Source organism: Carassius auratus, chromosome 34, assembly GCF_003368295.1.
Source record: "Carassius auratus strain Wakin chromosome 34, ASM336829v1, whole genome shotgun sequence".
Taxonomy (NCBI): Eukaryota; Metazoa; Chordata; class Actinopteri; order Cypriniformes; family Cyprinidae; genus Carassius; species Carassius auratus.
Window position 1 is genome coordinate 12,869,944 of NC_039276.1, and position 22,613 is coordinate 12,892,556.

A 22,613-nucleotide genomic window follows, 5' to 3' on the forward strand; every position below is an offset into this window, starting at 1 on the left:
GTATATATTTGCTTAGCGGTTTTGGAAAATGGCTAAGTTCCACTTTATGTCGTCTTTTTTTTTTTTTTTTTAAGCTGTACATGTGGAAAGAGCAGTTTGATGACAACATCGAATGTTGTTTACTTGATGTGTTTACGCGCCGATAGCTAAGTTAACAACACAGAGATATTTGAAGCAGTTTTACTCACCGCATGCGTTTCCAACACACAATCGTGACCCTTTTGGCTTGGGACTGCATTATCCTTAAAAAATAAACGATGTGCAAATCCGGCGTCAAACTGGGCCTTGTTTGTAAAACAAGCATCTTCGAAATGCAGGGAACAAACAAAAACACTTGCACAACTCCATTGATGCTCTGTAAAAATAAACTCCATCCACTGGTCCCTTAATGCTGTTTTTTTTTTGGTAATCTGTGCAGGGTTGTCTTGCCCTGGCACCCAAAAACACACTTCTTTTGTGACAATTCGGTCTATTGCTCTGATCAGTGAAGTCTGTTGTGCTCTCAGTGCTGTGCTATACGGAGCGTGCGCTCTTCCTGCAGACGTGCCCTCAGGACCCATATAAGGAAATTCCGCTCCATCTAACATCACACAGAGCCATACTCGAAAAAAAACTTTCCAAAACTTGTGACAAACCGGAAGAGGTATTTTTGGAACAAAAATACTCCTTCAAACGTACAACTTAATTTTTTAAACTTTGTCCATGTTTAGCATGGGAATCCAACTCTTTAACAGTGTAAAAAACTCAGTGAATGCACTGAAGCAGGTCTTTCCTCTTCCTATTAGACAACCAATCAGCCTCCAGTACTCTGCGTCATTGACATACAGAAGGTGAGAACCATAGACATATAAACAACATGGCAACTGAACTATTTTGCTCAATATTCTCACAACGCAAACAAACATTCAAACAACCTACAGAGTGCACACATACGTGAAGTCTAGTGAGCGTGCACATTTGCGCTTTTTCGCTGCATTATTCAGTCTATTAAAATACATTCAGAATGAGCACACATTCAAGACATGGGAGAGAAAATGTGAATATTTATACCACTTCATATAGTTCATCAATTTTACACAAAATAAATAAATAAATAAATATATATATATGTATATATAAATGTGATATTGATTTTTTACAACAGTTCAATAAACTAGAAGTTTTATGAGACTAATTAGACACATGTCCTGTTTATGCACTATTTCACCAACAAAAAAATAATTGCAAACAAAACCACATCGCTTTTTTGCGTCTTTGAGCAACATGACAGCTTTTGTTTCCTAATGAATCAGCTGTTTAAATTATTAGGTTTAATCTCAAAGACTCATTAACTCACTTATTAACAGTGACTTGCTGTCACCTTCTGGCGGTTTTAATTTCACATTTAAAGTGTCTTTTAATTTTATTCATCATTTCAAATATCAGTATTCAACGTTTTATGTTTAATATATCAAAACATTAGCATTTGTAACTGCAGGTTAAATACTTTAAATAGTGTGTAAATACTTCTAAATGCCACTTCAGGAGCAGCTTATGTCTGGATTGCTAAAATGAATTTTGTTGATATACTTTTATTTTGGTTGGTAACAGCCCAAATGTCTTCTTATTCTAATTCACTGATCAAATGTAACAATTTGACTCAAAGGATAATGCTCACTTACAGAAAACAATGCTTTATATGCTTTAAAAATATTTTTTCATCTTATTGGAAAGTATTAATTTCTATTTGACCACCATACAGAATTTGAAGAATATCAGAAACTTTAGGAGCCAGCTGTTCACGAAAGTCCTCAAAATACAAGCATGATAACACACTCAGTCAGTTTAATGAATGACTCAACGACTCCCTCATTAAGTGACTTACCACCACTTACTGGTAGTATAGTTGAGAAGTATGCTGAAAAGTATGCATTTTTCCCCTCAACATTTCTTATATATATTCATAAATGTATTTGAAACATTAAATTCATAAAATTATTTCTTGCAGTAGTAATTATTTAATCTGACTGGTAGCAACCATATAGTATAGATTATTATTATTTTTAATTAATAATTTGACGTACTATGAAGCAAAAAATTGCCTTTGTAAAGGTAAATAAAAATATGTGATTTTAATTATGTAAAAGCTGATGAAAATATTGCTTCAGAACAAATTACACCAAAAATCTATCGGGATATATTGTCTGCTGTTATGAAAAGTTCACTGTATATCATAGTAATAAATATAATTTATTACAACAATTATATTTTGTTTTCTTTTTCATTTATACACATTCAATTTTATGCAATAAAATGTGTATTTCCATCACAGGTTTAGCTCTTATTAATAATTTATGTGTAAATTATGTGTAAATAATATGTGTGATATAGAGTGGGTATAGAAAATAATCACCCCTCACACACACACACACACAAATCACATTTTGTTGTTTTGTAGCCTAAATGAAGAAACAGTGAAATATATAACACCATGTCAAAAAAAAAAAAAAAAAAAAAAAAAAGATTCATTGAGTTGGAAAAATGATCACCCCCTTGTGTCAGTATTTTGTTGAACCACCTTTTGCTTTAATTACAGCCTTATCTGTTGAAATATGCCTCTGTCTCTGTGTTATATCTTTCATTTGGATGTTATAAGTTTCACCGAGTAAATACAGCTGGATAAATCAAAAAGTTTTTTTTCTAACAAATAACCATTAAAAAAATATGATATGTATGATATAAAATAATTAATATAATCAATAATATAATTAATGTGTAGAATCACAATTGCAATCACAAATCATATGGGAATTGGTTACATTTAAACACAGAGTCCTGGGAGAATTGAATGGTGTAATTTATATTCATTTTAATCTAATAACAAACTGCAAAAATCGAAAATGCTCAGTTATTGTTTAGATGCAGTTGTTTTGCCGATTGAACTGTTTCAAAAATGACTGAAGCAGTCAATCCTGCCACCTTTCTGTTTTTCTCTTCCGTTTAAAGGCAGAAAGGATCGCCCTGGCAGGTCAGCAGTTTGCACAAACTCATCTCTTTCAGGTTTTTTTTTTTTTTCCTTTTCTTCGGGACAGGTTCTCTTGTGTGTCTATTGTGGCTTCACCGTCAGTCACTGTTTTGTTGACACTTTGTTTTTAACACAGTTTTATTTATCTTTTTTCTCTTTATCATTTTCTCCATTCAGATTTTTTTATATTTTTTTTTATGAATTTATCAGTGTGTATATCTTATCTTGTCTTGATCTTCCATCTTTATTCGAGTTTTATATGGTGTTCTCAAGGACTCAAATCACAATGATTAGATAGCGCACATCTTGCCATCTGCACGGCACACACATTCAGTGGTTATTTTACTGTCTGTGTCGATAAAATGGTAGTTATGACTAAGCACTTCCCTTTATCATGTAATAAAGACTTGTTTCTGCGTGTTCCTGTAAGACTCATTCTAGGTGTGCTCTGGGTATTTACATACCATTTTACATTTTTATTTTTAGGGTTAGGTACAAAAAAATAAGTAAAGTGTATATACACACATACTCTTCTTTTTCATATTTTTTATTCTTTTTTTAACATCGTGTTAACTCAGTATCATAGAGGCACTGACCCTACTAAATATATATATTATATACAATATATTATTTTCAGATGGTCCCAAGTTTCTTGTGTTCTCACAATAGACACTGAGCACAAGTGCCCCTGAGTTCATGGACCCCAGCACTTTATGGTTTTCCATAACCATCGACTGGAAACATTAATCTTTACACACATGTTCTGGCATCAAAGCACTTTTTAGCAATAAACCTGAGTGCGTTTGAGGTGTGGAAGTGTTGGGAGTCAAGACCACAGCGACTACTTGAATTTGATGTGATTTGCACTGCTGATAAAAATGCTCGTTTAGTGTGATGATGTCGCAGCAAATAAACAAAAAAAATCTACTGAAAAAGTGCTTCACATGGACAAGGAAAGTAAGAGGGTGTGTGATTGGATTAAAAGATTACAAAAGGTAAAATTATTTATCTGAACTTGCACATAGTGAAATAAAGGTAATATATCATCTTTCTGTTCAGTTTTGACAGTAAAATTAAAATTTCAACACTCATCCAGCTCTGTGTTTTTTTTGTTTTTGTTTTTAGAAGTATAGGAGCTGAACTGCAGGTCACTAGGGCACAGGTTCGAGATGGCATGGAACTGGTATAACAGCCAAAGGATGAACTTTCCCCTTGTTATTGTGCAAGAAAAACGATCTGAGTTCTTGCTATCAAACAAAAAAAAAAAAAAAAAAAAAAATGAGTGTATTCATTTGTAATAATTTAACAAAGATTTCCATTTATTCATTTTATACTATAGATATTGTTAAAATTACAGTTCAGCTTTTATTTTTCAGCATAATAAAACATTTATTGTCAAGAAACGACAGTGAACAATAACTGTACCAACACTTATAATTAAGTATCCAATGGATTTATTATCATTTCATAAAGCATACAAACTGGGTTTACGAGGGCAATGCACTTTTTAATGGCATGGATTGATCAACAGATTACTCCAATAAAATTTTTATAGGAATTTTTTTAGAATCTGATTTTTTTTTTTTTTTTCTGAATAATTCCTGGTTGTTTTGTTTTTGTGTAGGTCAGTTTCAGAGATGAGTTGTAAGTAAGAGACCACCTATTTCATTATGTAACAGCAGCATTACATTTAGATGGATTTTCAGAAAAAATATGTTTCTGAGACCATATACTTTGTGAAGTGTATTGTGACTGCAATGTATTAAACAAAATATTTCTGTTTTTGTATTAAAACCATAGGACCATATTTGTTTAGAAAGTTTTATAGATGGGCTTGCTCATAAACTTTAATGCAGAATTACTATACCTTACACATGTTTCACCAAGTTTGGACCAGAATAATTAACAGAATTATTCAGTTAATGCATAATAATTATGACAGGATATTTAGAATAATTAAGAGTGGAAATGTCCGATTGCCCTTTATAAAATCTATTTATGCTTAGACCTTAATAAGATTTAAGAAGTTCTATGGCCATATTGACATTGACTGCCTTGAGAAAATAGAATAGAAAATAGCATGCCCTAGTTTTTCCCAACCTCTGCTCTGCTCTTTCCTTTCCTGGTCTTTGTTTTATCTATTGTTTCATTTCAAACCAAATTTTCAAACCAAAATATTTATTTAAAATAATTATTTTGATAAATTTTCTCTAAATTTTTTGTGTGATATTACTAGTGTGTTAAGTGTCCGAATAGTTCACCACGAGAGTATACTTTTAACACTTTCATGGAGCGATCTTACCTGAGTGCATGCTCACTCCTTCACATTAGATGGAGCTGTAAACAACGCGATTCATATGAACATCGATACATGTCCCGGGTATTTCAATAAAACTAAGTATAAAATAAAAAAATAAAAAATTATGAACATTATTAATATCTCTCTCTCCCTCTCTCTCTCTCTCACACACACACACACACACACACACACACACAATGTCTTATTTGAATGTGCAAAAGAAGTCTATTTTTAAAGGAGGAACCGGAAAACTTTTTTTGCAGAAGCAACTCTTTATAAAATAAACATATGTTGGGCGGAGCCATGGCCAGTTTGCACTGTCCCAAATGTCTGTGCTGTTTGTTTCTGGTACTGCAGGTAACATGTGAACAGGTGAACACCTACGACAAGTTTTTAATGGCATAGCATAGAGTGACCTCTGTCAGAGCCGTAGCCTTGTGGGCAGCACATTGATGTGAAATACAAATGCACCTCAAACAACCTGGGTTAAAATCCCAACTAAAGTTACTTTTCTGCTCCTGTTCATTTCTCAACTGTTTCCTGTCTCTATTCCTACTGCCCTGACCATTAAAGGTGGAAAAACCTCATTGCAATAAAAAAGCAACAGCAACCTCGGAGCAGTTAAACATTTTTATAATGGAGTCTTGCAAGATATTACAGCAAGACAATAAAGAGATCTCCCATGTTTCTCACACGTTTCTCTCCCACTGTCATTTTGGATTCCTTTTTGTATGAACACATCGCAGAGCAGTGCAAGGCGAGCATTTCTGGTTATAAAGCATGTACGTTTTTTTTTATTTATTATTATTTTGCTATATAAGACCATTATTCATTGTCTGGTATAGAACCATTTGAAGCTGCACTGGAACTGTAATATTGACCTTCAACCGTATGGTAGATGGAGAATAATCCTATAATGTTTTCATTAAAAACCTCAATTTATTGACTGAAGAAAGGCAGATGTTAACATCTTTGATGACATAGGGGTGAATAAATTCTCAGGACATTTTCATTTGAAAATTAACTAATCCTTTAAGAACCACTGACTTAGTAATTACTGCTTTCAGTAAAAAATGACTTTTCATTTCATAATTATGACTTACCAAAGCATGATTTTGTTTTTTACTCAGGGGAAATGTCTTTCAAAAGAGGATGGTCTTGAAGCCACTGGTTAAGGAGTCTTCTTTCAGAAATATGGCTGCACATCTAATGGAAATGATGCACTGGTGCTGAAGCTGTAAGTTTAATCAAGAATGTAAGCTTCTGGCCTTCTTACACCTGAAGTGTCTAGCAGCTGAAGGTACACAAAAAAAATAAAAAATAAAATAAAATACTCTAACAGAAATTTGTGTTTTATTCATGAGACATTCTTAAAACATAAATTGTTATTTAACCAGGTGTGTATTTCCTACCTAATCATATTATACATATATTTGTCAGGGTGAAGAAGAGATTAAATAATTTTAATTTAAAGGTTCAAAAGGCATTGATGTTTCAAAAGACATTGCAAAAAAAAAAAAAAAAAACATTCCAATTATATCACTGCACTTTGGAAAGAAAGTGAAAGTGACGTGACACACAGCCAAGTATGGTGACCCATACTCAGAATTCGTGCTCTGCATTTAACCCATCCAAAGTGCACACACACAGCAGTGAGCACACAAACACACCGTGAGCACACACCCGGAGCAGTGGGCAGCCATTTATGCTGCGATGCCCTGGGAGCAGTAGGAGGTTCAATGCCTTGCTCAGGGGCACCTCAGATGTGGTATTGTCGGCCCGAGACTCAAACCCACAGAGTCAAACTCTCTAACCACTAGGCCACGACTTCCTACAAGAGAAGGGAGAACTCTATGTCACCACGGATTTTTAATGACATGATACGGAACTGCCAGGTACAGAACTACATGTTCTAGGATGTGTTCTAGACCTTCTAGACCATTTAAGGACTTTGTTTAATTGAAACACAGTACCTGCAGGCCACAGCAACAATCCTCAAAAGTAGAGGTGTAAGGAAACAAAAAGGTACCTGGAGCTGGGGAAAAAAGGTTTCACCGGCTCACAAACCAAATGTGCATGTGACATTTTATGCACACTTTTAATTTTGTACAGAAATAATGTTTAATTTTGGATCAAAAAATGAAGTTGTTTCCCAATGACCTTTGCTGAATGGGATGTGACAATCAAGTAAAATAAATGAAGTGAATAAACCTGTAGTCAAAAGGAAATGTGTGAACTCTGAGCAGGGTTTTTTTTTTTTTTTTTGCTGTTGTTGTTGTTGTTCTTGGTCCTTGAGGGCATGCAGAGTTTAGCTCCAGCTTGCCTCAACACACCTGCCTGGAATTTTCATGTATACCTAGTAAGACCTTAATTAGCTGGTTCAGGTTTGCTTGATTAGTGTTGGAGCTAAACTCTGCAGGACTCCAGGACTGAGTTTTGTGATCCCTGCCCTAAATGGTTCTTATAATATAATTGGATTCATGATGGAATTCAACAATTCCTAAGGAGATAAAAACCATACTTTTTTCAAATGTATTCTATATAAATGATACATTCGCACCACATTAACGAAGGTGTTCTAGGAAACACATCTGAAAACATGAACTGAAACTTATTTGCATAAACACATGATCAAAAATACCTAATGTACATATCTGTTCAGCACATGCATAAATAGTCTGTGGTGGAGATTATTTAGAAAAGGGAATTTTCAGTAGTCAATCCAAACATCAGTTTGTGTCTGCTTAAAGTGCACTAAATGTTTTAAGATGTGAAATGACTGCAAAAGGCAAATAGTACCATGTTTGCACAGTGAATCATATTTGATGTTATACCAGGTTTATTAAAGCATATTATAAAAAGCAAATGCATTACAAAATAGTTGTAACATGTGTATACAGTATATTCATTTAAAATTATTAAAAAAAGAAACTAGAAACAAAAAAATAGAAACAAAAAAATTGCCGATTGATTTTGGTTTAGTTTTTTTCTTTTTCTTTTGGAACTATACAGTATAGAAATGAAGTTTAGTTTGTTTTATCGGAGCTCAGTTTACACCACAACCTGTCCCAGAATGCCTCATGCATCTCAGGCTCCCGTGGCCAGTCTAGATAGGTTCTAGTTTTTACCAGCCGGGCCAATCTATGATGGGAGGATAGCAAGCGAGACGGAATCATTTCTAGGAACACCAGGATAAGAATGTCCCTGTGTTCAACTTGGAGCCGGTAGGTGGCCAGCTGCATCTCTAATGAACACCAGTTGCTACGGATGTAGTTGCGACTGATGAGACAAAGAGTCCGGCGACTTGCATAGATGCTGTCTGTGATGTTTTCCACAATGTCTTGTCCCAGTTGAAAGTCCCGACTATGAAGGCAGAGACGCAAAAATGGAGGTCCCCGCTGCTCTAAATTTGGAAGAAGTTCCTCCATGACCCAATTCTCGTCCTTACTGCTGTAGGACACAAAAACATCGTAGCGGTACTGGTGTTTACTGTTCACATGCAAAGCCTCTCGTAACCATCCACTGGCGATGTGATAGAATGGCGCAATATATTGGCCTGCAAACTTATATGACAGTACCACAATAATAAAAATACACAAAAAGCCAGAGGTGGAGGTGAAGAACACAAATTCGATATCAAATAAACAGGTTTTGGAATAATCAACAAAGTTAAGGTGGTCGATTCCATTGTCAGTCAAGCACTGCAGTTCTTTCATGGTGGGCTTGAACATGGCAACCTGCACCTTCCTGTTGTCCTTCGCCCATGAGACCAGCCACGCATTATCACAGTTGCAGTACAGACCCAAGCCCAGAAGATGGAGGTACTTCAAACTAGTGAGATGTTCCACCAAGTTTTGAAGAACATTGATTTTATCTTTGGGTATAAGTACTAGACCTGTCAATGCTTTTAAGTCTTTGGTCAGACTTCCATCCAGAAAGAACATTCTGCAGTTTGTCAGGATCAGCGTCTGGAGTTTTGTCAGATTGTGAAACATTGTGGCCAGGTTCGGCTGCTTCGTCAAGTCAATGTTTTCCAGTTTTAGGGTTTTTAAATGAACAAGTTGATTGATTACAGCCAAGTCTCCAATACCGTCTGAGAACACTGACCGAAATTCCAGATTGACGACCGATCTTACATATTTCCCAATGAATTCATTTCCACAGTTCATATATGCTGCATTTATCTTAAGGGTGTCTACATATGTCAAGAGTGAACTGTTGCAGCCCTCAACGGTCACATATTCACTTTTAATGTGGAAGGTTAGACCCTGACCCAGTGTAGCATTGCTCCTGACCACAAGCTGCATTGGTCTCAAGCCTGAACTAATTAAAACGTAACTTAAATTATATGGAATGATTCCAAATATATCAGAAAAATGGAGTGTGATCAGTGTCACAGCAGGTGGGAAGTTCAGATCTCCCAGCAGAAGTGCACTAAGGTTAATCAGATCTCCAAATGATGCTGGTTCAATATGAATTAAAGGATTTTCTTGGAGATCTAAGACCATAAGTCCATATAAACCACTGAATGCATGTCGATAAATGTAAGATAACTTATTGCTACAGAGTTTTAGCTCTTTTAACTTGGGTAATCCAATGAATGCAAAATCTTCTATGTTAGAAATGTTACTGACGGATAGGTCCAGCATTTCAAGAACTGCAAAACAATAAAACTGGTTGGAAATGATCTTATCTATGTTATTTGTGCTTAGTATCATAACAGAAAGACTTTTGACCGTCTGTGGAAATGAAGCACAAAGAGAAAAGAAATCATTTGGTCTGAGCACATGCTTAATTATGTTAACAAGAGTGAGATTTCTGAAAATCTGAAAGACTGAATATACATCCAAGAGATCTACAATCTTATACACATATATGTTACCTTTGAGCACAATTCCCTTAATATCATCACAGCCATGTGAGATATTAGCAGGGGTTAGTGGCATGTTAATAGTCTCATAACGAACTTCTAAAGACTCAACTGAATATGACTTTGCTGCAGTACACAAGTCATCAACATTAAGTACATCCACTCTTACACTCAAATCATGAATTTTATGTACTCCAAATAAAGAAAGATCTCTGAGGAAATCAGTGTTTGAAACAAAGCACAATCTATAGATATTTCCCAATGCTTTTAAAGCTCCCTGGTCTACATGCTCTACTATTCCTAAATAAAAATGTACCTCTTCAATATCGAACTCAGTTGATATGTAACTGTCAGAGATGTTGAACACCGAGCAGTTAGGGTAATGAAGTCTATTTAGCTCATATTCCTCTAACTTAAACAGCTTCAGTGATTTTGCTTTTGCAAGTCGACAAACAACCTCAGATATATTCTTCAAGCACACATTGAGTATCTTTAATTTTTGCAGCAGAGGAATCGTCTCAAAAACATTTGGTGCCAGTGGTGATAAACTGTACTGTGAAAGAGACAAATGGTTAAGTGAGGAAAGGCGACTGAAATCAAGAGCTACCTCACAGCAGATTTCTGTAGACAAGAAAGACAGTGTTAATGAAGATACGTTGGTCAGTTCATTAAAAGCCTCTGGGGGGATCTCTGAGAAACATCCAACAATTTCCAGGTATTCCAAAGAAGCAAAGCGTGAGAATGAGTCTGGAGCCAAGGCACCATGGAAGTCTGGTTCCATTTGAATGCAGAGGTTAAGTAAGTTTGATGGAAGTCCACGCAGGTCTTCTTTAATGTTAGTTACATGATGGCACTCAGCAATGTTTGTTTTTCCAGCACAGGTTGTTTCAACAGGAAACTCTTTCACATCACTGTAGAAAAGGCATTTATCAGCAAGCCAAGAACATATGCATGAAGTCTTCAGAAGCAGTATGTAGAGTGAGAACAGAGATACCATCTTCAGTTCCTCTGTGATCTTTACAGCTTATGATTCTTCTTGTCTTGGTTTAATCGTTCTTTCACTGGAGGTTATAAACCATGTCAGAACATTTGAATAAGAAACTAAACTTCCCTTTTCAGTCTCCAAATTCTACAAATGTGTGGCTCTTAGTCTGCTGCCTTATTTCTCTGTGGTATTAACACATACACATGAGGGTTTAAAAGAGAAGTTTTGTCAACCTTTTCTTTTTTTTTTTTAAGTCTTGCGTTTCTCATGTTGATCATAAATATCACAATGGAAGTCAATGCGCACTAAAACTGTTTGGTTATCAACATTCTTCATCAAAATGCATCAATGTTCCACATAAGAACAAAAGTCATATAGGTTTAGAACAACATGGGGGTGAGTGAATGAAGATAGAAGATTTACATTTTTGGGTGAACTATCTCTTTTAGGATCAAGTTCTGAAAGCTCATTTAGCCATTCTGAGCTGATTATTGTTTAGCTGAATTTGATCAAATTTCAGTAATTTCTGAGAAACTGCAGTGTGACAAGTGTGATATTTTTTATATAAGCCAATTTAGGGGCACTCTCATAACAATTACTCTCACGTAGGGTATAATACATCGCCAATATAATTAGCTTCTGGTGAAGTGCAATAATTAAATTTTACAGTTTAAAGTCTGCTAGGATCGAGAGCTGACATCACACTTTTGAATATAATTTTTTTTTAATGGTATTTTGCATATAAATATCACCAACAAAATAAAACGTAAGCAATGTTTCTGTTAGTGTTTAGATGTTAAGTAATTTAAGGCAGTTAAATGCTTTATATATAAAAAAAGAAAAAAAATCCTCTGTACATGGAATAGTCCCATTGTTCAAACATGGTTAAAAAAAAAAAAAAAAAAAAAAAAAAAGTATACATTTTTCTGTATCATACATAATTTAAAAAGCAAAACATTAAAGGTTCATTTCAATTATGTGTATACTAACATTTAAATAAATTAGCCTACATTCAACCTACTTGGGATATGTACTTTATGTTTTCTTAAATTAACTGAAAGTTGCAAACCAAAGACAAAACGTAACTCACAATTCACAGTCAAAATACAGCTTTATATCAGTAAACCTGTTGGCAGACTCATCGTAAAAACATATTTTAATGCTTTCTTGGTTTGTTTTTATAATATAGGAAAGTGCATCCACTTTGGGGTTGAGTGTAACGACACACTCTCTGGTTGAACTGGAACAGCTTGTTTAAAGTTCATGCCTCCAGAAGGTCAATGTGGACCGCTCCGGTCACACAGGTTAGCAGAATGACGTTTAGCTCACAACTTTGTACCATTGTCCTTATTCTCAGTGTTGCTATTCTCATCACAGTGAAAGCCACCATTCTCCAAAGTGTAATTCTGCATATCCTGATCCTCAACCGTGCTCTGTGTGCCTTCCCCATTCTCCTCTGCCGATGTCCCCCGCCTACAGCGCTTCATCATGTAATAAACTACAAATACATCAAAAATCATCATAATATGAGTTATCAACTTTTCAAAGTAAAGTGAATGTTATGATTCCCCAAACAAAATATCATATTTTTCAATGTGTAAATGCAGAGTGAACGAGTGAACTTACATCCTATTACAATCGCAGCCACAACCAGTTGGAAGATACTGTAGATTAAGGGGAAAGCGAACATGAGCTCAAGCTCAGAAGGACTGAAGGACAGCTGGGTAATAGTACTGGCCAGCTGGGAGTTCTGCATGCCTGTTTCTAAAGCAATGGTGCGGCACCTGCATTCATGAAAAAATAAACCATCATATTTTTCTTCAGACTTTTTGCCACATTTATTGACCCTTCAGAGTATGTGTTCTAACTGTCCCAGTAAATCATCTAATGCCTCATGGGAAGACAGATTTTTACCTGTACCAAGGTTGTCCCACAAAACGTGCCAGGAGAAAGCCCAGACCAAAGCCAATAAATGGATAAATGGTACCGATGATCCAAAGCGAAGGAGAAATGGTCCATGATGACTGATAAAGCACACCCCCTATGACTGCAATGATGATGATGAGGAAGATTCCTACCACAGATCCCACCTATACATAGAAAAACAAAAGACGTGTGAAGCTGCATGGCATGCATGAGCGTTTATTAAACACAGAAGCAAAAACTAACCTTGAGGATCTTTTTGGCTGCTTTGGGCCACCTGTGTTTCGTGTAAATCCCGAGACCAACAGGGACAAGTAAACTCACTAGTGTGATTCCTGAAATGATCGTCGGCAACATTTAAGACAGAAGTCAAACGGATACATAAAATGGAAAGTCTTGTATTTAGGTCATTTGAGGCCGGTTTACCGATGCTGTCATAAGGGATCTGGATAGCATCGCCTGAAGTCCAGACTGAGGTATAGATGAGCAGACAAAGAGGCATCATTCCCAGAGCCAGAATTGAAGAACATGCCGTCATGCTGATGCTATGGGCAGCAGAAAACAGTGTGAAAAATTGTCGTTCTGTCCCATCATTGGATTATGATAAATCTAGTAAATTTACAAATTCCCTTCAAATAATTTGGGTCTAGTTATGCTAAAAAAAAGAAAGAAAGAAAAAGAAAGAAAAAAACATTTTCTGTATGTAAAACGATATAAATATTCTATAATCACAATAATTGTATTATCATTATACTAAAATAATAAACAATAAAAAAAAAAAACTGTATAATTCTACATAATTTCAGAAACATTAGTTCCATCTATAAATATAATTTATCAAGCAGATAAAAAAAAAAAGAAAAAAAAAAATTCTAGTTCACCCTAGTAGACATTTAATGAAAACGGTGAAAGTAAACCTACATATGACACTACTGCATTTAAAAAAGACAGTCTTCATGTTTAAAAGAGCTGACCGTTGCATAATTTATTTCTAGGAACTAGAAAGTGTTACAAGCTATATAATGACAACGGAAAGTGAACAGATGGATAATCTCACCTGAGGTCCATGTCTCCATCTAGCCAGTAGCAGAAAATATTGGAGCTGGAACCTCCAGGGCAACATCCCATGATGATGATGACTATAGCCTGGACTGGAAGCACGTTGAAAATCAATGAAAGTGCAAAGGCTGTGAAAGGCATGATGCCAAACTGGCATAGGAAGCCGATGAAAATGCCCCAGGGCCTGCGGATGTGCACCCAGAGCTTCCTTGCTTCGACGGTGCAACCCATTGAAAACATGACCAAGGCCAGCATGACGGTAAGCGTGGTGCTCATCGCCACGTTCAGGATGTCATTGAATGGATCACGGGGCACCAGGCAGGACGTGCCCGTGCAGATGGTGGCGTTTATGGGGCAGGTGGGCTCTGGTGCACACATGTTGACAAAAGGGAGTTTGAATGAAGTGGTAAAGAAAGAAAATCAGATCCTATGGGGCAGATGGTGTAGATTCCAATGCTTATTTGAGAAAGTGAGCTAAGATTCCAGACATTTTCCGAAACACCTTCTTTCCCACCCTCAGTTCTCTCTTTCCTGCATCCCAGGTGACAAAAAGTGAACTTTTACCTGTCTCTTATAGCTTTAATATCAGCCTATGGTCTATAAAATTCGGAGGAAAATTGTTGAAAAATAATTAACTTACTGCAAATGTTTTATGGGGTCAGCGTCCAAATGCCAACACATAAAAGAAAGAGAGTGAGTGAAAAAACAACAACAATGTAATTGCCGAAGTAACATTTAGACAAAATAAATGCAATTGCACCCTCCTGCAATTTTATAACACTGTGGCACTTAAATTTTATTGTTTTTCTCCAGATATGGGCCTATACCATCACCACCCCTGCTGTTGCTGAGTGGGGAAGACATGATGCCTATATGACCCAAAACAGTACGTGCGTCACACAGATGAAAAGAAAAAAAAAAAATGTCATAAACTGTATGATTCTTTTGAAAAGACTTTAGAGATATGACTGTAGGAGTGTATGGTACCTCACTCACTTTTTTCCAAATACAAATACACACACATATACCTTTTCACAAAGTTAAATAAATAAAAAAGTGAACAGTTTGAGGTGCTTATATAACCGTGTAACATCTGTAAGGACTCTTAGGTGCAAAGTACATTGATGAAATTGGTACATACTGCTCTCACAGGGTAAAAGGAAACAAAAAAAGCTTGTTTAAGGCTTTTAACTCTCAGTCACAATATATATTAAAAAAAAAGATGTTATGAAGCTCTTTTCCAGTCTTAGCATGGACATTGTGGGGTTAAATACCAAGCACTCATTACACTAAAATTTATATCAACATGACTGTCTTCTTCAATGAGGGTTTTCAGAGTATGTTTGAAATATTAAGGTTAAAAAATGAATTAAAAATGAACTAAATGTAGTTTTGGTATTGGTTTAGAAAATTTGGCAAATTGAATAGTGTGTCTATGCAACTGCAACTGAAAAACAAGCTGTGCTGTACTTGTCAAATCAATGACAATAACCTTGTAATACGCAATAAGATTATTAACACTGGGGTAGAATCACAAAACCCAGCTTTACCACAATTAATTAGCAAGAGTAATGTCTGAAAAGTGTGTGACATTGACCACAGCACACTAGGTTTACAACAAACCAGGGAGAAGAAATTACCCTGAGAGAGTCAATTCAAGAGTAAGAAGTCATTCTGTTATTCATTCACTGGGTTTAACCCATTTACTTGGATACAGGTTCAGTAATTAACTCTTTCTACAAATAGGCCACAGTTTCCAGTAATTGTGCTAACAGAAAAACTGATCTGGAACATGATCTGATCATATCATGATGACACATTTTCGTTTAATCTCCAAAGGCATGAGCAAGATTTAAAGTTGAAAGGTCACTCACAAACATTCAGAGCTACACCTTCTGCCATTTTATTTCGAAGAACAAATAACAGTAACAGACAGGAATGTGCGTTTGGGGTATGCCCTACGATCTCACTAAAATATAAATGTTTTTATCATACATTTGATTCCTGGATCATTCAGGGAGTTTATACACAGCTGCATGAATCCTGAAACTAGTAATACACTTATTCTAGCATCTGCATGTGAAAAGAATACATAGATTCAGCAATTCAATGGTTTAAATCAGTCGTCTTCAAATTGTTTTTATAACATTGAGTCCAGTCCTCAGACATGTGGAAAGGCAGTGCGGTACACTCACGATTGTTTAGCGTTAAGCTGTAGATTTCCTGTAACATGTGCTATGAAACACCTGAGCAGATAAATCCCAGAGAACTGGACTGAACTGCAGGTCAAAGGAAGAGAGGGGAGAGAGAAAAAAAAAAAGTTAATTGTATGTGCGTTACTTATCACTTTATCTGTGAAGAGTGACTTCCAGTATTGACACACAAATACAAATGAAGAACCCCTAGCCTTATCTTATCAGCAAGCTGATAACCATCTGACCACATTAACATTTTTAATCTAGCAGAGAGAACCTTCCTCATTTTTATAAAAGCACTATAGTCAGAAGCACTAATATATCCGTATAACAGCTTCGATCTAATTGCTGGTGATCGAGAGTACCTCAGACGCACATTCACATGAAACAAAAAGAAGTGATGAAGGATGAGTGTGCTTCACAAGCTCATCACTGCTCATACGCACATCATCACAATGACATGTGAAACACCTTACAATGCAGCCGTAATGTTGTAAAAATCCTTGATGTGGCCAATATAGCCAAAAAGCAGACTATAATACACACACAAACACACACACACTGTAGTGTCATTTTCAGCAGCCATTGCTCAATAAACATTTATTTGTAAGTTATTAGATTAATATTCTCTTTAAAAGGGTTAGTTCATCCAAAATTGAAAATTATGTACGATGCTGCTGACGTGTTTTCTGGTGCGCCCAATAACAAAGAAAACACGTCAGCCGTGTTGTGAACGTGCTCACAACAGACCCGGAAGAGAAGACAATGCTGAATAAAGCTGTAATTTTTAGATCAAAATGTATTTTCGATGCTTCAAATATTCTAATGGACCCTCTGATGTCACATGGACTACTTTGATGATGTTTTTCTTACCTTTCTGGACATGGACAGTATACCGTACATACATTTTCAATGGATGGACTGAGAGCTCTCGGACTAAATATAAAATATCTTAAACTGTGTTCTGAAGATGAACGAAGGTCTTGCGGGTTTGGAACGACATGAAGGTGAGTTATTAATGACATAATTTTCATTTTTGGATGAAATAACCCTTTAAATTGTGCTGCTTTTTTTGGAAATCATGATACATTTGTTTCTGGATTCAATGATGAATATAAAGCTTAAAAGAACATGCATTTATCTGAAATAGAAAACTTTTGTAAGTGTTTGATTTTCCAACATTGTTAGTTTATTTTTATTTTTTTACAAAATCTTCTCATTTGACACCTAGATAATGTTATTTAGCTGGCTAACATAAATGAGTTTTTTTTGCATAATTGACATAATAGTGCTTCAGCAAATGTGATTATTGGAGTCACATTATATCTCTATACTTTCCAGCTTGTTGTAAAGTTCCTTTTTTAAATAAAATACATATTTATTGAACACTGACTGGATTGACAGATAAGAAAGCCACATAGTTAAACCCTGTTTATGTGTAAACTTTACGGGATGCAAAATCATTATCATTACATAAAAAGAAATTACAAAAGAGAATGTGTGTCTACATATCTCACCTCACAAGAAATGGCTGTGGGAAACACAGGCTGGTTTGATTTTTGATAAAGTCCCGAAGTTGTAGGGTAAGAGCCAGCAAAGCGCCCTGACGGGTTCTGTCTATTTTAGTTACCACCAGCTAAAACATGACAGAGAGGTAAAACATGTTATTTTCTGCCATCTTACACACACACACACACACATACAAATATATATATATATATATATATATATATATATATATATATATATGTAGAATACATAATGTATTCTTTCAAATGAAGAGACAATAATATTGTGCATTTGAAAAAGTCAAAGAGGCGTTAACATTTAAAATGAAAAAGTACTTTTTGCTTAGTTCACACTATAATTATTTCATAATTGATTCAGATTTTATTTTACTCAATCTTTAGGACTGACTCTCCACATGGGTATTTTACAAGATATGGAAACAGATCAGTTTTTCTCCCCTCCAGACTGTGTAGTCAGTGACTGTTGTCTCTACATCTGCTGCCACAGTAAAGACAGACGCCTCAGCACAATGACAAGGTACTTTCTCTCACTGTAAAAAGTACACTAGTATATTTTAGTAAAAGGTGTAGAAATCACACTTTTAAGATCAGGCTACCTCATATATTAAAATTTTTCTACAGAGTGGTAACTCTGGTTCTTCAATAAAACAAGAATTGTTGACGAGGTAAAAAAAAAAAGTTTTTGTATATATATATATATATATATATATATACATACATACATACACACATAGTTTTAGTTTATATTAAATGCTTTATTTTGTCTTGTTTTAAGTCATCATGCCGAGGGCCTCTGGTTGAGAACCACTGTTCTAGACTGAGATGTTGAAAACAGCATTTAATACTCTGATGCCCCCTGCTGGACAATCCCAATAAGAGCATGAGACAAACACTCACCACGTAAGGCAAATTGAACTCCTCACACATCTCCACAGCAACCAAATCCACCTTCTGCAGACCTGCACCTCCATCCACCAGCAAGAACGTCCTCGCCAGACTAGAGACACATAGATGAGAGAATCGAAGAGAAAGAAAAACTATGAATTCTGTCACTCACATATATATACATATATATATATATATATATATATATATATATATATATATATATATATATATATATAAACTGACACAAACTTTATCATCTACTACTTTCTAAACTCAAAAACAAGCATGCAAAAAGAAATATTGTGAGCTAAAACAAAACAGTATCAACTTCAACCTACTTGTGACGCCCTTGAAGGTACGGTTCAACCATCTCTACAAAGTCCTTTGGGGCCTTGTGTCCATACCCTGGCATGTCGACAAGGGTAAACGCCTTTCCCACAGTGAAGAAATTTAGTTTTTTGGTGTGGCCCTGTATGAAAATAAAGTATTTATCTCTGACCATGCAGGACAGAACGGCAGAGAACATCCATGACATACAGACTCACTGGAGTTTTAGAGACTCGCACATCTACCTCCGGCACAAGAGAGAACAAGGCACGTATGAGAGAAGACTTCCCCACGTTACTTCTGCCCATAAAACACACCTGCAATGCACAGAAGCAAACCTGAGACACAGTGTGAAATGTCTAGTGCAGTAGTTTTCACCACTTCAAATGATTTAAAATTAATATTATAAATGTAATAGTCATATATATAAAGCAATCTAAATGAATTAAAATGCTAAAATAAACAACCCAGATGTAAACTGAAATCATATTTCAAATGATGATTAAAGACAATCTTATCATACCTCAGGCTGTTTAAGAAGAGGTACATGGTCTATCCGGACTGCAGAGGTAGAGTAGTCGATACTGTGTTTAGAGGAGGGAGTGAACAGTGTCTCTGCCTGACGGAGTTCCTCCAAGCTGGGATGAAATATCTTGAATTCTTCCTGACTGACCTGTGAGGACAGGTGCTCCTCCAGACTGCTAAAGGGGTACAGTAGACCCTGACGCCTCCTCTCAGGGAGCACACACACATGTTTGATGGAGGCCAGTTGATGAACTCTCCGAACTACTAAAGGACAATGTGATATATGTGTCTGAAGCAGAGCCAATGTCTTTATCCTCAGCATCCTGTTAAATCAGTTCAATCAGGATGAAAATGTTTTGATTTTTGAAGTCAGTTCGTGTGTCATATCAATTCATTGGAATTTTTAGTCCGAGAAAATCGTTCTTGATGGTTTCTTAAGTTTAAATCTTTCAACTAAGATTCACTAAATACTATGGTTCATTTCTATCCACTTGTATCCAAATTGAAATTTTATGACTTTTAATCAGATAAATCAGCATTTATTTCACAAATAGATAATAGACATATCACATGTCATCCAAGCGCTCCCTTTTGACAAGTTTTAAGAACTTGTAATCAAAATACACAAGAGTGAAACACACAACCTTCTGCAAGCCTGATATCATCTCAAGGTCTTTCCGCTAGACTGAAAAACTTGTCCAGAAATGCACCGCTTCACGCAAAATAATATTTGTTAAAATATTATTACAATAACTAATTAATATCTCTATATCAACTGTTATTAACGGGGCGTGCTATAGGCTATTTATTTCTGTTCAATCTTATCGCGCTGTAGATGCGCGTGTTACATCAGAATCGTTCAGAAGGAAACAAACACAAGAACAAAGGTTCCGCATTCTTGTATGGGAAAACCTAACTTAATTTCGATGCTATTTTAATTCATGCTGCTGAATTACCACAACTGAGGGTTTTAAATGGTATTTCAAATCAAACGTTGGTTACTGTGTTGTGAAAATTGAAAACCCCCACAAAAAACAAAAAGAAAATAAATAGAAAGCGACTTTTCTGAATGTTATTTACTATCTCTCAATGTAGTCTTTCAATTTATGTGCTTTATAAGCATGACAAAAACTGCAACAGCAGAAAAGATATGATGTCTGCAAAATAAGATACATTGACATTATGCTGAAAAAAAAAAACAATATAAAATATTACAAAATGGTTTTACTGGTTATAATTGAATTTATTTATTAATTATTATTATTATTATTTTATTTTTATGGAAACTGGTCCCTGTGGGGCTCTACTGGTAATTTTGTCTTGATAAAACCACTAAATTCTAATGGCATATGTCCCAAAATACACTACAGGAAACAATAGTTGATGGTTTGTAGTTTTTTTAGTGGAAACCATTAGAATTTATGTAATGTCCTACTGTTTTTTATTTTTTATTTTTTTCAGCAGTGTAGTACAAATACTTATGTTTACAAAATAGAAAATAGAGTACAATTACAAAGTGAATTAAAAAAAGTAACAATATTAATACAAAATGCAGTGTATTTGCAAATTTAAATAGGCTAACAGAATACACATGTAATATAAGTGCAATTTTTGCTACGAGAAAAACATCGTCAGGACGGATCATTCCTAACCTTTTCTTTGAGTAGCACTACTAATAAATGCAGTGATAATTAGATATTTTAACAACACCCATTTATAGGATAAAAATTGTATTTTCATCAATTTTCACAAAAACCACAACAAAAGCTTTGGAGAAAGAATTATAGCTCTAACAAATGACACATCTTCAAACTGTGTGTGATAAGAATGTTTCAGTAGTAAATTTGCTCCTTACATAGATATAACCATCAGAGGGCAGCAATGTCTTACCATTTTAAAATGCATTTCTCTTCTCAGCACTTTTTAAGATTCAGTACTTCTCGTTGTATTCAGAAGCATATATAAAACAAATGCTTATTAATAATAAAGATACTGACTCTTGAAAAAGTAAAATTGTGTCTATAGAATTAAATTGTTTACTCAGTTAGTTTTATTGCTTGACTGAGTTTAGAAAGGTGTCATCCTGACAGTCACCCTGCATGACCTTTCACTGCCAGAAAATAATAAAAAAAGGTATACAGTTGTGAATTTTCCCCTGGTAAGAATGTGAGCTGTATGGCCTTTAAAGCAGTATAGAGCTGGAGTAAGTAATACAGATAGTTGAAGGGAGCATTTATGGGGACGGTTATTGCCCATCACCATCTAAAATATTTATAGAGCTTTAGGAAGAGGAAGTTAAAGCTGATCCTTAATACTACCATCGGCCATACTGGATAAACCACCATACTGATCGGCAAGAGCAGCATAATCCGGAAGCAATTATAGATTTCTTACAAAAATCCAGAGTGAAATAGCAACATAAATCAAAGAAAACTTTAATCTTATATCTGAAAACGTATATCTGTAAACTGTATTGAAGAAAGAATGATGACCTAAACTCAACCATTTCTTATGAAGGCACAAACTGAATTGAACTCTCATTGACTTTAACACTAAACCCAACGGGCAGACACAGATCACAGTGATGAAGAGAGAGAGATAAAAAAAGATGGAAAATCTAGTAAGAAGGAGAAGAAATGACAAATAGTCAAATGAGTTTAAATTCAAGCATAGGAGTTAATAATGAAAGAATCATAATACTAAATGGAAACCTGGAAAGAACTGGATGGATGCAGATATTAAAATGGAGATCCAGAGAATTAAAAACAGATTGTCAGACAGCCGGTATTTGAAATGGAACACTAGAATACTGAATACAATGCAGTATAACTACTGCATATTATTGTTTTATTTATGTGCAATAGTGCTGTAAGCAATCATAAATGTTTCAAACAGCTATGATGTTTTTCACATCACTTCACTATGTTACAATTCGTGAGTGGAGTCTGGATATCCTTTTCGACATACAGACTGTTATTTTGGAAATGTAATACAACTGTGCGTAAAAGA

The 22,613-nt window shown here is 35.2% G+C and overlaps 3 protein-coding genes across 3 annotated transcripts; all 3 read right to left on the reverse strand.

Moving 5' to 3' along the window:
* Nucleotides 1-8,136: 8,136 nt before the first annotated feature.
* Nucleotides 8,137-12,065, reverse strand: LOC113053242 (toll-like receptor 13). The gene has a single exon (XM_026218110.1). It carries the CDS (start codon nt 11,168-11,170, stop codon nt 8,330-8,332), a length of 2,841 nt encoding a protein of 946 aa, XP_026073895.1. The 5' UTR covers nt 11,171-12,065; the 3' UTR covers nt 8,137-8,329.
* Nucleotides 12,066-15,875, reverse strand: LOC113053244 (ileal sodium/bile acid cotransporter-like). Its single transcript, XM_026218111.1, has 6 exons — nt 14,139-15,875; nt 13,508-13,626; nt 13,328-13,416; nt 13,073-13,248; nt 12,785-12,942; nt 12,066-12,656 (listed from the first exon to the last, which is right to left on the reverse strand). Exons 1-6 carry the CDS (start codon nt 14,516-14,518, stop codon nt 12,484-12,486), a joined length of 1,095 nt encoding a protein of 364 aa, XP_026073896.1. The 5' UTR covers nt 14,519-15,875; the 3' UTR covers nt 12,066-12,483.
* Nucleotides 15,876-16,027: 152 nt separating this feature from the next.
* gtpbp8 (GTP binding protein 8) lies at nt 16,028-20,459 on the reverse strand. Its single transcript, XM_026218112.1, has 6 exons — nt 19,603-20,459; nt 19,298-19,396; nt 19,091-19,221; nt 18,762-18,861; nt 17,853-17,971; nt 16,028-16,419 (listed from the first exon to the last, which is right to left on the reverse strand). The coding sequence occupies exons 1-6, from the start codon at nt 19,924-19,926 to the stop codon at nt 16,332-16,334; spliced, it is 861 nt and encodes a 286-aa protein (XP_026073897.1). The 5' UTR covers nt 19,927-20,459; the 3' UTR covers nt 16,028-16,331.
* Between the last annotated feature and the right edge of the window lie 2,154 nt (nt 20,460-22,613).

Coding starts and splice junctions, on each gene's coding strand:
- LOC113053242 (XM_026218110.1), bottom strand. CDS start 11,170: ATGGTATCTCTGTTCTCACTCTACATACTGCTTCTGAAGACTTCATGC.
- LOC113053244 (XM_026218111.1), bottom strand. CDS start 14,518: ATGTGTGCACCAGAGCCCACCTGCCCCATAAACGCCACCATCTGCACG. Junction 13,417..13,507: donor GATCCCTTATGACAGCATCG/GTAAACCGGCCT, acceptor CGATCATTTCAG/GAATCACACTAGTGAGTTTA. Junction 13,249..13,327: donor CAGCCAAAAAGATCCTCAAG/GTTAGTTTTTGC, acceptor TTCTATGTATAG/GTGGGATCTGTGGTAGGAAT.
- gtpbp8 (XM_026218112.1), bottom strand. CDS start 19,926: ATGCTGAGGATAAAGACATTGGCTCTGCTTCAGACACATATATCACAT. Junction 19,397..19,602: donor CTCTTCTTAAACAGCCTGAG/GTATGATAAGAT, acceptor TGTGCATTGCAG/GTGTGTTTTATGGGCAGAAG. Junction 19,222..19,297: donor TGCGAGTCTCTAAAACTCCA/GTGAGTCTGTAT, acceptor ATTTTCATACAG/GGCCACACCAAAAAACTAAA.